General features: G+C 37.9%; 1 protein-coding gene across 2 annotated transcripts in view; it reads left to right on the plus strand.

The window, feature by feature from the left end:
* The first annotated feature begins 1,840 nt into the window (after window positions 1-1,840).
* The window catches only part of ezrb (ezrin b), a 46,407-nt gene continuing 33,401 nt past the window's right edge, over window positions 1,841-14,846 (plus strand). The window contains exons 1-3 of one of the 2 annotated variants that reach the window (XM_041805442.1): window positions 1,841-1,859; window positions 3,591-3,709; window positions 11,981-12,064. In XM_041805442.1, the coding sequence (XP_041661376.1) occupies window positions 3,698-3,709; window positions 11,981-12,064 (96 nt within the window). In that variant the 5' untranslated portion in view covers window positions 1,841-1,859; window positions 3,591-3,697. Of the gene's footprint in view, window positions 1,860-2,075; window positions 2,216-3,590; window positions 3,710-11,980; window positions 12,065-14,846 lie in introns of those variants that run through there. The other variant, XM_041805443.1, reaches the window with a different exon arrangement.

A 14,846-nucleotide genomic window follows, 5' to 3' on the forward strand; every position in this document is an offset into this window, starting at 1 on the left:
ACCTGTTCAGTTCTCCTTTTTTGCACATTTGTACTTGTCATGACTGAAAAGGTTGGGAATCCTGGGTCTACACAAAGGGGACACGGACATTTCTATATTAACAGGCTCAGCCAAAAGCATAATACTGCAGCCACGCCTGTCTGGGTGGGCTCTCAATGGACAGAATATGACGAAGTGCCCTCTAGGGTGAGCAAAAATCATGATAACATGCCCTAAAAGTAACCTTCCATTGGACCAACAATAGAAGGCCATCCAGGGTACCCTCTCATTGCACAAAATGTGATAAAGTGCACTTTCATAACCCAACCAAGCACCTCAAAATGCAACATTGCAAGTGGCAGCGAACTTATTCTCAATACCAAAGCATGCTGGCAAAGATTCTTCAGCAGTTATACACTTACTGTTTTTTTCTACAGTGGCCTGGAAGTGCAATCAAAATTAAAAAGCTTGAAACAAATTTACATCAAAAAATATCTACATTTCACAAAACAAATTTGCATCAGCAAAACATTTTTACATGGAAGAAATACATTTACATTTTACAAAACAAATTTACTAAAATGTCCAATACAAATTTACAAAGTCTTTTACAAACCTGAAACAAAATTTACAGAAAGTCCAGTACAGAATCACTAAGTGTAAAAGACTGTTACAGAAATGTAAACGAATTTACAAAGTTCAAATTTGTGTTTTAGTCTTTGTAAATCTGTTTCAAGTTTACTAAGTGTTTCAGACTTGATCATTTTAATTGAACTTAGAGTAAATTTGTTTACATTTTTGTAAAAGTGTTTCAAACTTGTCATTTTTTATTGAACTTTTTGCAGATATGTTTATTTTATTTGTAAAATGTTTCACACTAAGAATTCTGCACTGAATGTTTTATTAAATGTTGTATCAGGTTTGTAAAAGTGTTTTATTTTTGTATTGAACTTTGTCAGTTTGTTTTAAGTTTTGTGAAAGTATTTCAGACTTTTGTCATTTTTATATCAGACTGTTTTTTATTTGTTTTGGAAAATGTATTTTTTTTTTAAATTTGTAAAAGTGTTTTATAAATGTGAATTTGTTCAATGAAATGTAAAAATGTTTTCGTTTATGTAAATTTATTTAAACTTTGTAAAATTCTTTCATCATTTGTTATTTTGTATTGCGCTGAAATGTAATTGCAAAGAGATGGGCCATAGGAGTAAAGGGGCACAGCTTAACAGTATCTTTAAAAATAAAAAATAAAAGTGTTATTTGACTATCTTTGTTTTTAACCAGTATTAGTAATAGTCATCAGATTAAATTTAGAACCTTAACTGTTTGTATTGATAGCCTAACATGGCTAAATGATGGGATCATCATTTGTATTATCATTATGCAACATTAAACAGTCAAATGTAGGCCAAGACTATAAACATATTTTAATTTAAATAGTTTAGATAGATATTAACCAGTACGTTTTTATAACTTCAAACATGAATTGAGTGAATTTTAACAACCTCTCTGAGTAGATATCCCCCCACTTCCAGTTGCCATGGTAACGACCCTTTAACTTAATTACCAGACTGTTACGGTTACTTCAAAACTGTCCCCCTGTAGGTGGGGAAAGACCATCCACAATAAAAAACATCCCCGTTATAATAATGAAACTGTCTTTGTTCCTAAGGGGGGCGTCCCCTAAAGACCCTGGCTTGTGAACCTGTGCTTCTCCAGCCTGCCGGTGACAGCAGGAACAGGCTTGGCCGGGCGGGCGACTCACTCAGTGGGATGGATGAGCGCCATATTGCGCTTGGGTGAACAGAGGGAGGGGAAACCTGCGGCTGTGGGCTTTCGAACCGCCGAGCAAATCATCTCATCTTGAACATTTACCTGCTCCGGTAAGAGTATGAATTGGTACAGAACTGTTGCACCGATTGAGAGCTAAATCACATTACGCCATAGCGTTAAAATAAAGTTTGCGCACTTTCCGCGCACTTTCTGCTGCACTGTACAAAGGAGGAAAATCTCACAACAGGTGTTAGTGGGATTACGCTGAGGATGTTGTTGCAGCTCAAGGAGCGCCTGCGACAAAGAAAAACAATACCAACAATCCCAGTCTAACGATTCAGTCAGTGGTTGAATCTTTGAACAGTTTCACGGTTTGTTTTAATTTGACTACGTTTCATCTTCTAGGATTAAAGAGGTGGATTTTCTCGACTGTTTGGCTTGAATCTCGTTTCCCGTGTCGCCGTGGGTGTGTACCCGTTTCACTCAGAACATACACGTAACCTCCCGTAGAAATACACCAAGAAAAATATCTTTGTCTCACTTTTACATTGTCCTCCAAAGTTTTTTGTAAGAGCACTGACCCTTGCTATTAAAGGTAATCTGTAGTAAAATGCGACGTTTTCTTTGCCTCTTGAAGCGACTTTTTAAAGCGACACAGATCAGAACTGAAGTAAATGGCTCTCGATTGATGTTAGTTGTACCGTCGGTTTGTTAGCAACTGATGTTGATGTGTCAAAATAAAAAATGCTAGAGCAGGGTGGGGACTTAAACTTCATCATAGCTGGTGGATGAGGCATATTGAGTACCGTATTTAACCTGCATAGTACCAGGATGATTCAACAGCGTCAAGGCAAACGAGAAATACAAAACTTCCGGTGGGGGATTTCAGAACAAAACAGCACAGTGAACTAGGGTGGGATGGACACTTGAAAAGGTAAGGGTTTATAAATTAATCACACGGTTTAATCGAGCAGAGGGCGAGAGATACACGAATAATCTAAATTTTATAATTTCAAACCAATTTCTATTTTCAGAATCGTAAGCTTGTATCGGTATTTACAGATATGAAGTCATCCAACTGACATTCTTACATCTTGCATAAGTTTAGACATTGACATTGGGAGATTCTAAGTACAATGGCAATAAATAATGTTAAGCAAATGCAGATTTTTACGTTTTTGACTAATGGCTGGGAAGAAACTAAGGTTACAAGTTTGAATAGGATGTACATAACTGACTCAATGGATATGAGAAGGCTGCCCAGCCACTTCTGTGGCTGGGCCTGCGCCCTTGACAAATCCAGAGAATGGACCCTCCCCAGTGATTGATGAATGATAACATTTTTGCCACTCATTCCACTCAAAGCTTCACTTTACGATGGATTATGGTTTAGCTCCCCCTTTTATACCCCCTTATGGGTGGGACTGTAAGGAGGTGTTACAAGGGGTTAGTATATAATGATACGTTTATCATGTGTTTTAGCCAAAGTGGGACTTATCAACCCAACATGGAAAATTTGACCTTTTTTTACTTTAGATTACAGTTGATTTAACACAGTTGTAGACATTTTCACCTTACGGTCAAATTGGTTAGCTGTTCAGCAATTTAAGTAGAATTTAGAGACCCCTACATTTAAATAGAAAGGATCTTTCGAGCTCTTATTGTGAAGGTCAGACAGCCTGACTTCCTGTGTGGTGCTAGCTATCATCTGCTAGCTTTAGCATCTGGCGGGGATTCATTCCGATGACTGTCGCCCGCAGGAGTGACGAGCAGCTCTCTCACCCGGGTTTAAGTAACGCCGAAGTGGCTGAAACTCGTTTCTCTTCTTTCTCTCTTTTCAGGAAGGCACTGTGAGAACCAGACACAGACGGAGCACAGGTCTCTTCTTTATTTAAAAGACTTTTAAGATCAACGGCTCCTCGCGCAGAGCAGGGAAAAGGACAGAAAAATGCCAAAAGCGGTGAGTAACACTTTGGTTTTATTGACATTTCATTCACCTTTTCTGTTATATCACTGCTTTAATAGTAGCAAGGTTTACACTGAAATATGGCAGGTAGTGTTAATAGAAGAATTAGCATCCCAAATTCAGCGTATTTTCCTCACATTTTTATCCAATTTGAGTCTCGTTAGCTGTTAATTTAACCGTTAACCATTTAGCACGGTTAGTTTAGCATACTGATTCTGGTGCCAATATTTAAAGAGCGCATGGGGAGAAATCACGACGGTTGTCATTTTGACCGTTCAACATTGATTTGTTGAGTCTGGGAGGTGTTAATTTATGTTTGGCAGTAAATGGTGTGAATTTGTTTTTTGCTTGGAGGCACTTAATTGGAATGACAGATAGCAAGTGATGCTATCAGTGAAGTTTCCTCAAGCTGACAGATGACTTTGGCATTTGACAGTTCCATTCAAATACATCAATAAAACATGCCCTTAACTTTTGAACTGTAAGTGATTCAGTATTGAATGAAATAGGGGCTTAAAATTAGACGGGGACACAGTTGTAAACCGAATTAAACCCAGAACAAGACAATTTTCCACTGAACTTAATGTAGCCACAGAAACCTACAGTATGAGTGGTGTCTCTGGTAAAAAGGAGGATGCCAGTCACATGCTCTGCTTATATCCTGGGGATACATTATCAACATAAATGTTACTGGTTCACAGTAAGTAGACAAAGTCACAGGATCTTTAAACCATTCTCTGTCATTTTAGTGTAATAAATGAGTGGATAATGCCTTGTTTATATCTCAGTGAGTTTTTCTTTTGGCCTCTTGACGTTATTTGGACTGAAATCTTGGGTGGCCTTCCATTTATTGTAACCACAAATAAAGCTATGAAACAGTAAAAAATAGGAAGAAGAAAATACCATATCAGTGACTTTTCATTATAAGAAAATCTAAACACAAGGAGAAAATCCAGCAGAACTTGATGAAGCTACCCTATATATTCAAACAGGTTGAAGCCCTCAATTTCTCTAGCCTGTCTTTGCCACACCCCAGCTATTACATGCTGTACAATTGCACATGGCACAGATCCCTCCCTTTTCTGTCTGATTGGAAATTTCTAGCATTACAGCCTATATCTGTTAAAGAAATTAGTTTGTTGTAGATATGAGTAAAATACAATCCCTTTTTCTTAAATAAAACTTATCAAGGGCCTCTTTTTGTTTGATAAATTGCAGAAGGAGAGTCTTAAGGAGCTTAAAACTTTAAGTCAAGTTTTGCAACTGAGTGAACAAACCTGTACAGAGGTAAAAGTGGCGGCTTAATCATCTCTCTGGTCCTGACAGTCAAGTTATTGTTGAACAGATAGCTGTCTGTGTGTTGTGATGGCAGTGACTAAAGCACCGGTAGGTCAGTGTCATAAAATGTGTTGCCGGTTTGTTTAGAGCAGCCTCGTGGTTGTCATGAGCGTCGCCGTGGAAATGACATCATTACAGTCTGATAGCAGCAACACACTGAGTCCAGTCAGACGACAGTCCACTTGCCACAGAACAGCCTTTTTTTGGGACGATACAGTCAGGCTGTTTTCTTTTCCATGATGTCAAGCCATGATGTGAATTTAAATCTGGTTTTTCAACTGCTCAACATCATCTGATGATTTTTTTCCCCTCAATAAAGCTGGAAAAGAAGTTCTCAAAGTCAATTTAATGAAGTTGTTCCCCTGAGACCTCAACCAGAAAACTTCATACGCTTGAGATTAATCCTTCAGTCGCTGAGTCTCGCTTTTAGCTCTGTTGTGTTATGCAAATAAGGGTTTATGTGTCTAGTTGTGTGAAAAGTGTGTAATTACATTTCTGGTTCATAGACTGGCCAGAGTCTGTGGACTGAATTTGAAGAGTGAAAGGAGGTCAAAATGTTCAGAGTTACAGTCAGACTTTTGTCCTTTTGAGCTTTTTGTTCCAAGTTAACTGTTTAATTCAGACATTTATGTCTGCAATCAGAGTTCAAAAAGAGTGAGTAAAATGCAATATTAGTTTATCCACAACCAATACGATGCCTTCACTTCTCTTATGTTGTTTCACCGAAGGCCCAGAGCTAAAAGTTTTTAATTTTCTGTCATATTTGACAAAGATGGGTGAATTTGGTGGCTACCACTAACCAAGCAGCAGGCCTGCCACTGATAGAACTTCGCTCTAATGTATGTAAAAGCATGATATGCATCTCAAATCAAGATACTTTACCAAAAAAATCCAATCATAGGGTCATGAGAATATTGGTAAAATTTCTTACCCTGCAAGACAACTCAAAACAACATCAAGATTTAGTCTTAAGTTTACAGACAAAACAAAAATAGTCAGAGTTTTGCAGTAAAATGAAATCAAATGAATATGCTGTATCCAAAATAAGTCTAACTGCTGCTCTGCATTCTGTGCATGTTGTCCTGCATTTGAATCCAGCATTCTTACCACAAAGTTGACTGTCTTTATACACTACCTTCTATTTTTTGATGTGTTATAACCAAAAATTCTACCTGTGAAGTTTAGCAACAGTTGTCCGCAAAAAGCAAAGGCCAAAGAGGATTTAAGTTGCATCTTTGCTTTATTTTGTTGCTGAACAGGGCCTTAACCTACAATAAATCTGAATGATTACAGCTTAGAGAGTAGGAGTAGCAGTGGACATTAAAAACAGTGTGCTTGGTAAAGAGAAGCTCATATTTTTTAATACAGAAAAACATAAAAAAATGTCTAACTGCGGATTGTTGGGCCAGATTTGAGGAGCAGTGTGCGTGCCTGTAGTGGCACTTCAGTGACTCATGTTTCACCTATCTGAATGACACATTGTAAGAAGTAAATGATAGTGCTCCTTGGTTCTCCCAGAATCCTGTTTCCTTGCGGTCACAGCCCAGTGACACAAACAGAACAAGGTGTGGCCATAATCAACACAGATGGGTGTTTCCTCTTCATGTCCATTTTTGTCATTACTGTTTGTTCCTTTAAATAATTGAATACTCAATCAAGAAACACCCTCGAGAACTGATTCACCTGTCTAAAAATGTCTGCAAGTTTTCATTCTTTAGTACTGACAGAGACACCTGCAAGGAAAAGAGCTTCCTCTCCATTGATTTTTGCACTGCCATCTCACATACAAATAGAAGCAGCGGTTTATGGTTATTTTACCCTCAGACTAATTCAGTGGAATCTCCATGGTGACTACCACTGCAGAAGAGACTTGTAAAGCCATGCAGACTATGCCAGGGTTAAATATTGAATGGTCCTCGCTGAAGAATGTAGTCCAGCCTATTTACATTTTAACTACTGAGGTGATGACCACCTCATTTCTTTAACTTGACCCAGAGCAGCACCTTAACCTCTCCATTGAAAAGTCTGAATGAAGTTTATGATTATATGGGACAGGGATGGGCCATGTGTTGTTACACTTAAGTGTCTGGAAATATTTGGCATTCCTGAGGAATGGCTTGATTGATTAATTAACATAATAGTATGTCTGAGCCTTAGCTGTAAAGCCTGCCTCAATAATTGATCTTAAGGTTGAGTCAGGACAGGAGATCTGAGATAGTTCACAGAGATTAAACAAGGTCACTGGTCCTGTCTTTGAAAGTTTTTACTGTTTATATGTTTCATATTTCTAAATTTGGGACCTTGATGGTTAAAAATGATGCTAAAATCATTTTTTTGTGACAGTTGAGAAGTTCAGTACCTCTCAGGTCTTTCACTGCAATTACGGAGGGGCCATCAGACTGTCAACATAACTTTAGTAATGTAGTAACCTTTTTTAACGTACAAGACAGGAAACTCTTTATATTGTGATACAGATCTCAACAGTGTGGTTTCAAAAGTCAAATCCTATTTTCTCCATAGCATGTTTGATTATTAGCCATAATGTCATGAGCATCCAAGGTTGATCTACCATGAGCTACCTGTAACAACAGGTTATGCTACTGTAGAAGACACAAGTTAGTGTGTCAACCCCATCTTAAAAAAAATCTGATTTATTTATGATCTTAGTAACAATCACCAACATCCCCACAATTACAGGAATGTTTCTGATTAGCAGAGGCTGATGTTATCATGGAAATTTTAAAACAGCAGAATCAACCTGCAGAATAATTACCATAGTTAACATTTCTCTCAGCAAAGCATTGCAACTGAGTAGACTGTGGTCTGCAGTACTGTCAACTGACATTTCAAAGAAACTTTTTCTTTAGTTTTGTTAGTGAAGAAATCAGCCTTTCAAATATACGTGAAGTCTTAATCATAATGAAGCTGAAGACCAACACTGTCATCATTAGTGATCTAACCACACATCAAACTCATAATGATACTTTTCACAATTATGATTTTCTGATTATATAGAGACATGAGATTTAAGTTTATTAATAATTAATATAATTCAAAACAGAATAGATTTATTACTTTTATTTCAGTTATCAGACTTAAAAATAAAAACTTTCCCTATAGCCCTTTAAGATATCTGTATAAATATAAGTGATCCTTTTAAATTTTAAAGTTGGTTAGTTAATTAAACACAATGAACATTTGCAGATTTTTAACCCTAAAATCATCGCTTTCTTCCTTTACACTTAAAAAAGTGAAAAGTTAGATGAACTTAAAAAAAAACACTTGAAGGGGTAACACTTAATTGAATTAGGAAGCTGTATTAACAAAGTTCTTTTGAGTCCAAGTATTTACTGTAAGTTACATGAACTCAGTTTAACTCATACATTATTGTTGGGTTAACTTAACTTTTGGGTTGGGTTAACTTAACTTTTTTTAAGTTAAAATACACTAAACTAAACTTCCCTACATTTAAAATTCTGTCAAAATCCAAGTCAAAACAACACATTTAAGTACTTTTCAATAAGCTTCATGTTCTTCATCTACCGCAGTTTTTATATTTCTATCACATACTTTAATCTTGAATATTTATACCACTCAAGGTAGGCTAAATAAACGGACTACTACTGACAGTAGCTGAAAGATGCACGCTGAACCGGGAGGTCTTCTTCCACCATTTTCAGTATATCATCCATGGTGTATTGTGGTTGACTTATCTGACTGAGTCAGTAACTTCCCTCATGGTGGAAAAGTGTCAAATGCCCAAAGTCATTCTTGGGAAACTCTGCAGATGAAGGGATGATTGTCAAATAATCTGAGTAGAGTCACAACAATACTTAAAGTGATTGAGTACTGTTTACTTAACTTTAGACCTAGTTATATAACCTCAGAAAAAAAAATGCCTGTTTTGGATTTTGATGTTAACACAATTCTATTTTTCTAACAACCTTCTACTGTTCAGTCTTACAGTGAAAGAATGGAAAGTGTGTTTGATCAAGAAAGTTCACTTTGATAGAGCTTAATACATCTTCCTTATAACGTTTTAGTTGTCTCTACCTGAGTCAGTAACTTCACTCATGGTGCAAAAAGTGTCAAATGCCCCAGTTCTATTTAAAGGAACATCTCGCAATTTCAGGTTGAAATGGCCCACAAAAGTACACAACTGCCACAGTAGCACAAAACTGGGTTAGATTCATTACTTCTACAAACCCTTAAATGCACCTTTAAGAGTGTATGTTTGTATCACTTTTTCAGCTACTGACAACGTAACAAGAGAAGCTGAAAGCAGATGACACCACTGGATGGTTAGAAAAGGAACAACATACGCATTTTTCAGATTCATAATACTCTTCCAAATTTTTATTCATTTTTACTGTACATAAAGCAGTTTTATATCTCTTATCCTGATAAGAAGGATCTTTTGTCAATTTTAGTTAAAAAGCTATTTCAGGTTGATTTCCCTGTAAAACTGTTATCACGATGATCCTCCAAAAATGCTGTATCAGTTGGGTTCCATAATGGAACTTTAAGTGTATAAACTACCTGATATAATGGTGAATTTCCATCTTTAAACTTAGGGGTTTTACAGATCAAAGAAACAATTAAAAAGGTCCTTTAGTGAGCATAAAACTTGCTGTTTTGTTGGCTTTTGAAAGCAGGACAAGCTTTGTGTGCTTGGCAGCTGCATACATAGATACAAAAATTACACATTTCCTTTCATTTAACTTAAAAAAAGAGGAAATGTGCTTGGCAAGATGCCATGATTCCTTATGAATGTTTTTTAGATGTTACAGAAAGTGTTTTCAGGACATTTCAAGAATGGAGATGTGCAGCACACTATTGATCAAATGGACAGACTTCATTTTAGTCCTTTCTTATAATCATCCTTTTCTCGGTTGCAGCTTTGTAGCTTCCACTTATAGTGTAAAAATTTGCTTACAATCCTGTAAGCCAGTGAGGGGAGTGAAATTTAGAACCATTTCTCCTTCTCTTAAAGTTTAAGTCAGTTATTACAGTAATAACCCATGGAGCAGGAGTTATATGAGTGCCTGTACTTTCCTCTGACTAAAGTTGCACATTGTGGAACCCTGGGTCTCTGCCCGGTATATTTTTAGCATATGTGTCATGTTTTCTTTAGCGCCCTGAATGGCCTCAGTTTATTGTGAGTTACCGTTGGAGGACTGACTTTGAGATCAGATATCACTCACTCAGCTGCACATATTCACATATTCCATTCTCTGTGTAGGTTGGCTTTTTAAGGTGCTCCTACCATCAATATGGTAAAGACTTCAGTGTTGATTGAAGAATCTTGAAGAATCACAGTCTTAAAATAAACTTGCTACAGCAGTTTCTGATCAGTTCCTCTGCAGTTTTGTGGTAGTTTTTGGTAATCTGGCTCCTCTAGAATGCAGCTGATGATAGAAAGAGGCTGCTGGAGCTCTGAAGCTGAAAGGGGATCTTTGTTTGGCTGTGTTAAGTAAATGCAGTGTTCCCCCCTCCTCCTTCCTCTACTTTTTAGCTGCAACTTGAAGCTGTTATAGGTTGCCTTGTTGGGCTACATTGTTTCAAATTGTATGCGCATGTGGCATTGTGGGATGGAGCTGCAATCTCTTTGAGTGCTTTGATGCTCTTGGTAAAGGAGAATTTTCCCTGCCACAGTATGCATGTAATCCCACGTGAGTAAGTAGGTAGCAAACACAAGGTTAAAAAAAACTGGCCATCCTTGAATATCCACTGTCTAGACTGGTGGGTTCTTACAATATCCTGGTCAGCACAGCGGTGAGGCGCTTTCTTTACAGTGCTGTGATTGGATTTGTCGTCTGTTGGATTTAAGCCTGTCAGTCAGATAGTAGACCAGCCTGTGTAGCTTTAGAGGGACTGTTGGACTACTGAGTCACTAGATAGTCACCCAGACTTCCCTTTTCCAGTGGGCGTCATTGATTTTGTTCACCGCAGAGCCTCTCAGCACTTCTCACAATGAGCCGGTGATGAAAGATGTGTCACTGGAGGGCTCTGTCAGCAGGCTTTCTCTGTGTTCTATTCACCTCTTTGTGTCATTTTCATTGAGCTTTAATAAATTCAGTCAATACATGGAGGAGCTGTGTCTTTCCATAACCCCCAAAAAACCACAAACATTTGACATCATACATACCCAAAGAAAGGAGAGGCAGTTATGTGCGTTACCTCAAAGCAGCTATTGTAAATATTTGCGCATTGTTGCTTGGCCTTTGTGTATAATTCAGATGCCATTTGCTAATTATTACCAACCAAACCAACAATACAGAATATTGTTTCTGTCCATCATAGGACACGGTTGACGTCAGTCGGTATGATTCCGCTTTGCTCACCAGTCATGCTATTTGTTATGGTTTTGAAATCACTCATTAATCACAAAGGGTGGATCCCTGTAAGTGGACATTTAATTCTCTGATTATAAAGCAGGTTTCATTCACATGGACCACCTTTTTTTGTATACACAGGCAGTTCTGATCAATTATTAACCCGGGAACTCAAAGACATGCCTTTTTTCTGTCGATGGGTGTGCGTGTGATATTTTAGCACTCCTCTTTTCAGTCCATGCATCCTGAATAACAACTTCCTTCCTTTCTTTTAAGCTCAGTGTCTTAGATGTCGAATAAATAGTAGATGCTCCATTTTTGCTCACAAATCCAAAAGTTAAATCTGTAACACATCATCTTACCAAAAACAGTGTGATTTTTGCAGCAGATTTTGCTTAAATCAGCACCACCAGTTCTGAGAGAGCAGAGATAAACACATAGCCCCATGTGTTTACTCTGCAAATACACCCCCTTACCAAACACATACACACCAAAGCAGTGCTCTACAGTCTGGCCTCATCTATGAGAACCCTCTCTGTTTTACTGGGTCGGCTTGTGACCTCCTGTTCTCTCCTGTTTTTTTCCCTTACAGGTCAACGTTCGTGTCACCACCATGGACGCTGAGCTGGAGTTTGCCATCCAGCCCAGCACCACTGGCAAGCAGCTGTTTGATCAGGTACAGTGAACTGTAGTCTTTTTTTGATCTATAGCATCCCATGTTGTCAACTAATATGCTTTCAATACAACTTCTAATTCATTTTGAATGCAAAAGAATGTAAAATGATTAGAATTAAAGAAGTATTTTGATAACATCATATAGAGTAAAATTTGTACATGTCAGCAAGTCACAATCTAGTAGCTACATAAACAATACAAGGCATCGATGACCTAGTAGTTAGATCAGGCCCCATAAAAGAAAGTTCATCTTCCAAGTAGGTGGCCTAGGTTAAGTTCAACCTGCAGCCTTTTTCCTGTCCTGTTTTCCTATGCTAGCTACAGCCCGTCCTCTCCAAAAATAAAACAAAACAAAAATAAATCTTATTAAATGGGGTGGTACCACCCTTACATCTTTAAAGTTTGGAGAAAAGCAGGGTCCAGAGGCCTGTTAACTAATCTTTTTGCAACAACGTAAAGCAGGAAGAAACATCTATTGGGGCTTTTCCACTACTGCTTTTGGCTTCGCCGAGCAAACCAAGCAGCGCTGAGTGGCTTTTCCATCACCAGTTTGGCCAAGCCAAGCCAAACCGAGTCATGCACAAATGGCCCTGCTCTAGAGCAGGGCCAGGATTACAACTTTTTCCGCACCTATAACAAAAGTTTGACCCTTTCCCCTTCTTATAAACAAATAAATTCTAGACTTTTAAAAAACATAAAATGCTGGAGATGTTTGAAACACTCTGTGTAGCAGGGTTCCTCTATACGTTAACCCTTTAAGCCTAAATGTGCTGAACTTAGCCAAATGAAGCAACTGCAGTGTCTGGCTTAAGATAAACTACCACTGTGCAATTTGCAGATGTTTCAGACACAAATTTTGGATTAGTAGGTTAGTAAGTAAGCCCTTCCCTAAGCATTTCCCAATTGTTTAACAGTTGTTTCATAATTCCATACCATCCAAATTTGTATAACTACATATTACACTGAAGAAAAAAACATCTAAGAGATATACAAAAACTGGATATGTAGATTACATTGATTTACATTTTAATCACATTACTGTGCATGCCCAGAACACATTTTGATGTACATGCTGCTACAACCTTTGTTGTCATCCTTGTCCGTTAACTAGATTGACTTCTTTGAGAGAGATTTATGCTAGGAGAAAGTGTCTGCCCTTGTTATCATCCCTGCAAAGCTCTTTCTATTCATTACTTCGCGGTCTGAAAGTTATCTGCTGCAGACGAGATTACACAAGCTTTTGGCTTTAGGAGTCCTTAGCAGTCTCTTGTCTTCTTGGCGACGTTCAGACCCTTTAATAAATGGTTATTAATGGTTTTTGGTGATAAAAAATAAGGACGTTATAGAACAGCAAACAAAAACAACATCAGGTCTTCATTATGTAAATGAGGATTTATAGCCTTTATGGTTCTAAAGCCATGGATGCGGTCTGTAAGGAATTTAAACAATGTCTTTGCTTTGAGTTAAAGGTGTGGCAGACTTGATGGAAACTTAAAATAACATTTGCAGCTGAGACTTCCAAGTATATTATGTGTTTAAATAATGTTTGACTTGATTGTTGCAAGTGATCCTTTTGTCACTATGTAGTTTGGCAACATTTTCAAAAGGTGACCCACATTTTCTGATTTCATATTAACATGTATTGTTATTTATAAAAGCATCTTGTTTGTTGTTGAAAGTCAGCAGCACAGCTGTTTTATTGTTTTATTGTTTTAAATTAATGCTCCTACCTTAAATAGGTTTCTCTCGGCCTTTTATCTTGACGTAAATTGAACAGCTGATGCAGTTATGTAATAACTAAAAGTGTAATGTGATGAGGTAATTCTTTAAATTTGGACATCTGATCTCATTATAAAAGACCATTGTGAGTCTCAGTACCTGAGCTCCAAATGTAGCTGACATGTCATTAGTGTGCACTCCTCTGAGACTGCATGACAGCACGGGGGAGGAAAGGCATTGTTACTGCCACTTCCTGCATAACTCGTTTTTCAATGGCAAGTGTATCTGTCTGTGTGTGTTATGAGTGCATGTCAGGGGATTCAACCTTCATGTCTGGAGACATTTCAGCCAAACAAACCCTCTATGTGAAACCAAATATTCTTGAAATCAACTGACTTGAATAACTGTTACATTCAGAAACATGTATTTTTGACTGAAAGTGCAAACAATGCTCAGTTATGGATGTTTTAGTAAATTGGTGCTTGTGTTTATTGACAGTAAGGCTGTCTTTTTGCAGTTTTGTTAAAGGAAGGAATTGGTAAGCACCAAGGTATTCCTCTCTATTTATAGGTATTGGTAAATTCCCTCACGTACTTGTTAGACTTCCAGCAAGCTGCCACAGATAATCATTCACTCCTGGTGATAGTGTCACAAACAGTTCAGCACTCTACTTTAGGGAAATAATGGAATTTAAGGATGGGAAATGGTCTGTTCACTGTCACTCCTTGCCTTGGCAGCTGGTAGGGGTGTCTCAGAATTAATTCAGGTGTCACTGAGCTTTTATATAATTCTGTCAGAAGCCCGACTGAGTTCATAATGGGTTACTTTGGCAGAAATCAGCTGTAAAGACACGAACACTCACAGAATGTTCAACAGGTTTTGTGGAATTGCTGACTAACAGACAGTGAGCTCATTTCCAGGGCGAGTGTGAGGCCTGGTGTGTCCCGTGTGGTCAGCGCTGATCATAGCCTTTCATAGCCGTCATGCCACTCTTAAAGAAAACTCCTGCCACTCCCCTACACACCCTCAGTACAGTTTCACTTCCATGTGACGGTGCACTGCTG

Source organism: Cheilinus undulatus, linkage group 14, assembly GCF_018320785.1.
Source record: "Cheilinus undulatus linkage group 14, ASM1832078v1, whole genome shotgun sequence".
Lineage (NCBI taxonomy): Eukaryota > Metazoa > Chordata > Actinopteri > Labriformes > Labridae > Cheilinus > Cheilinus undulatus.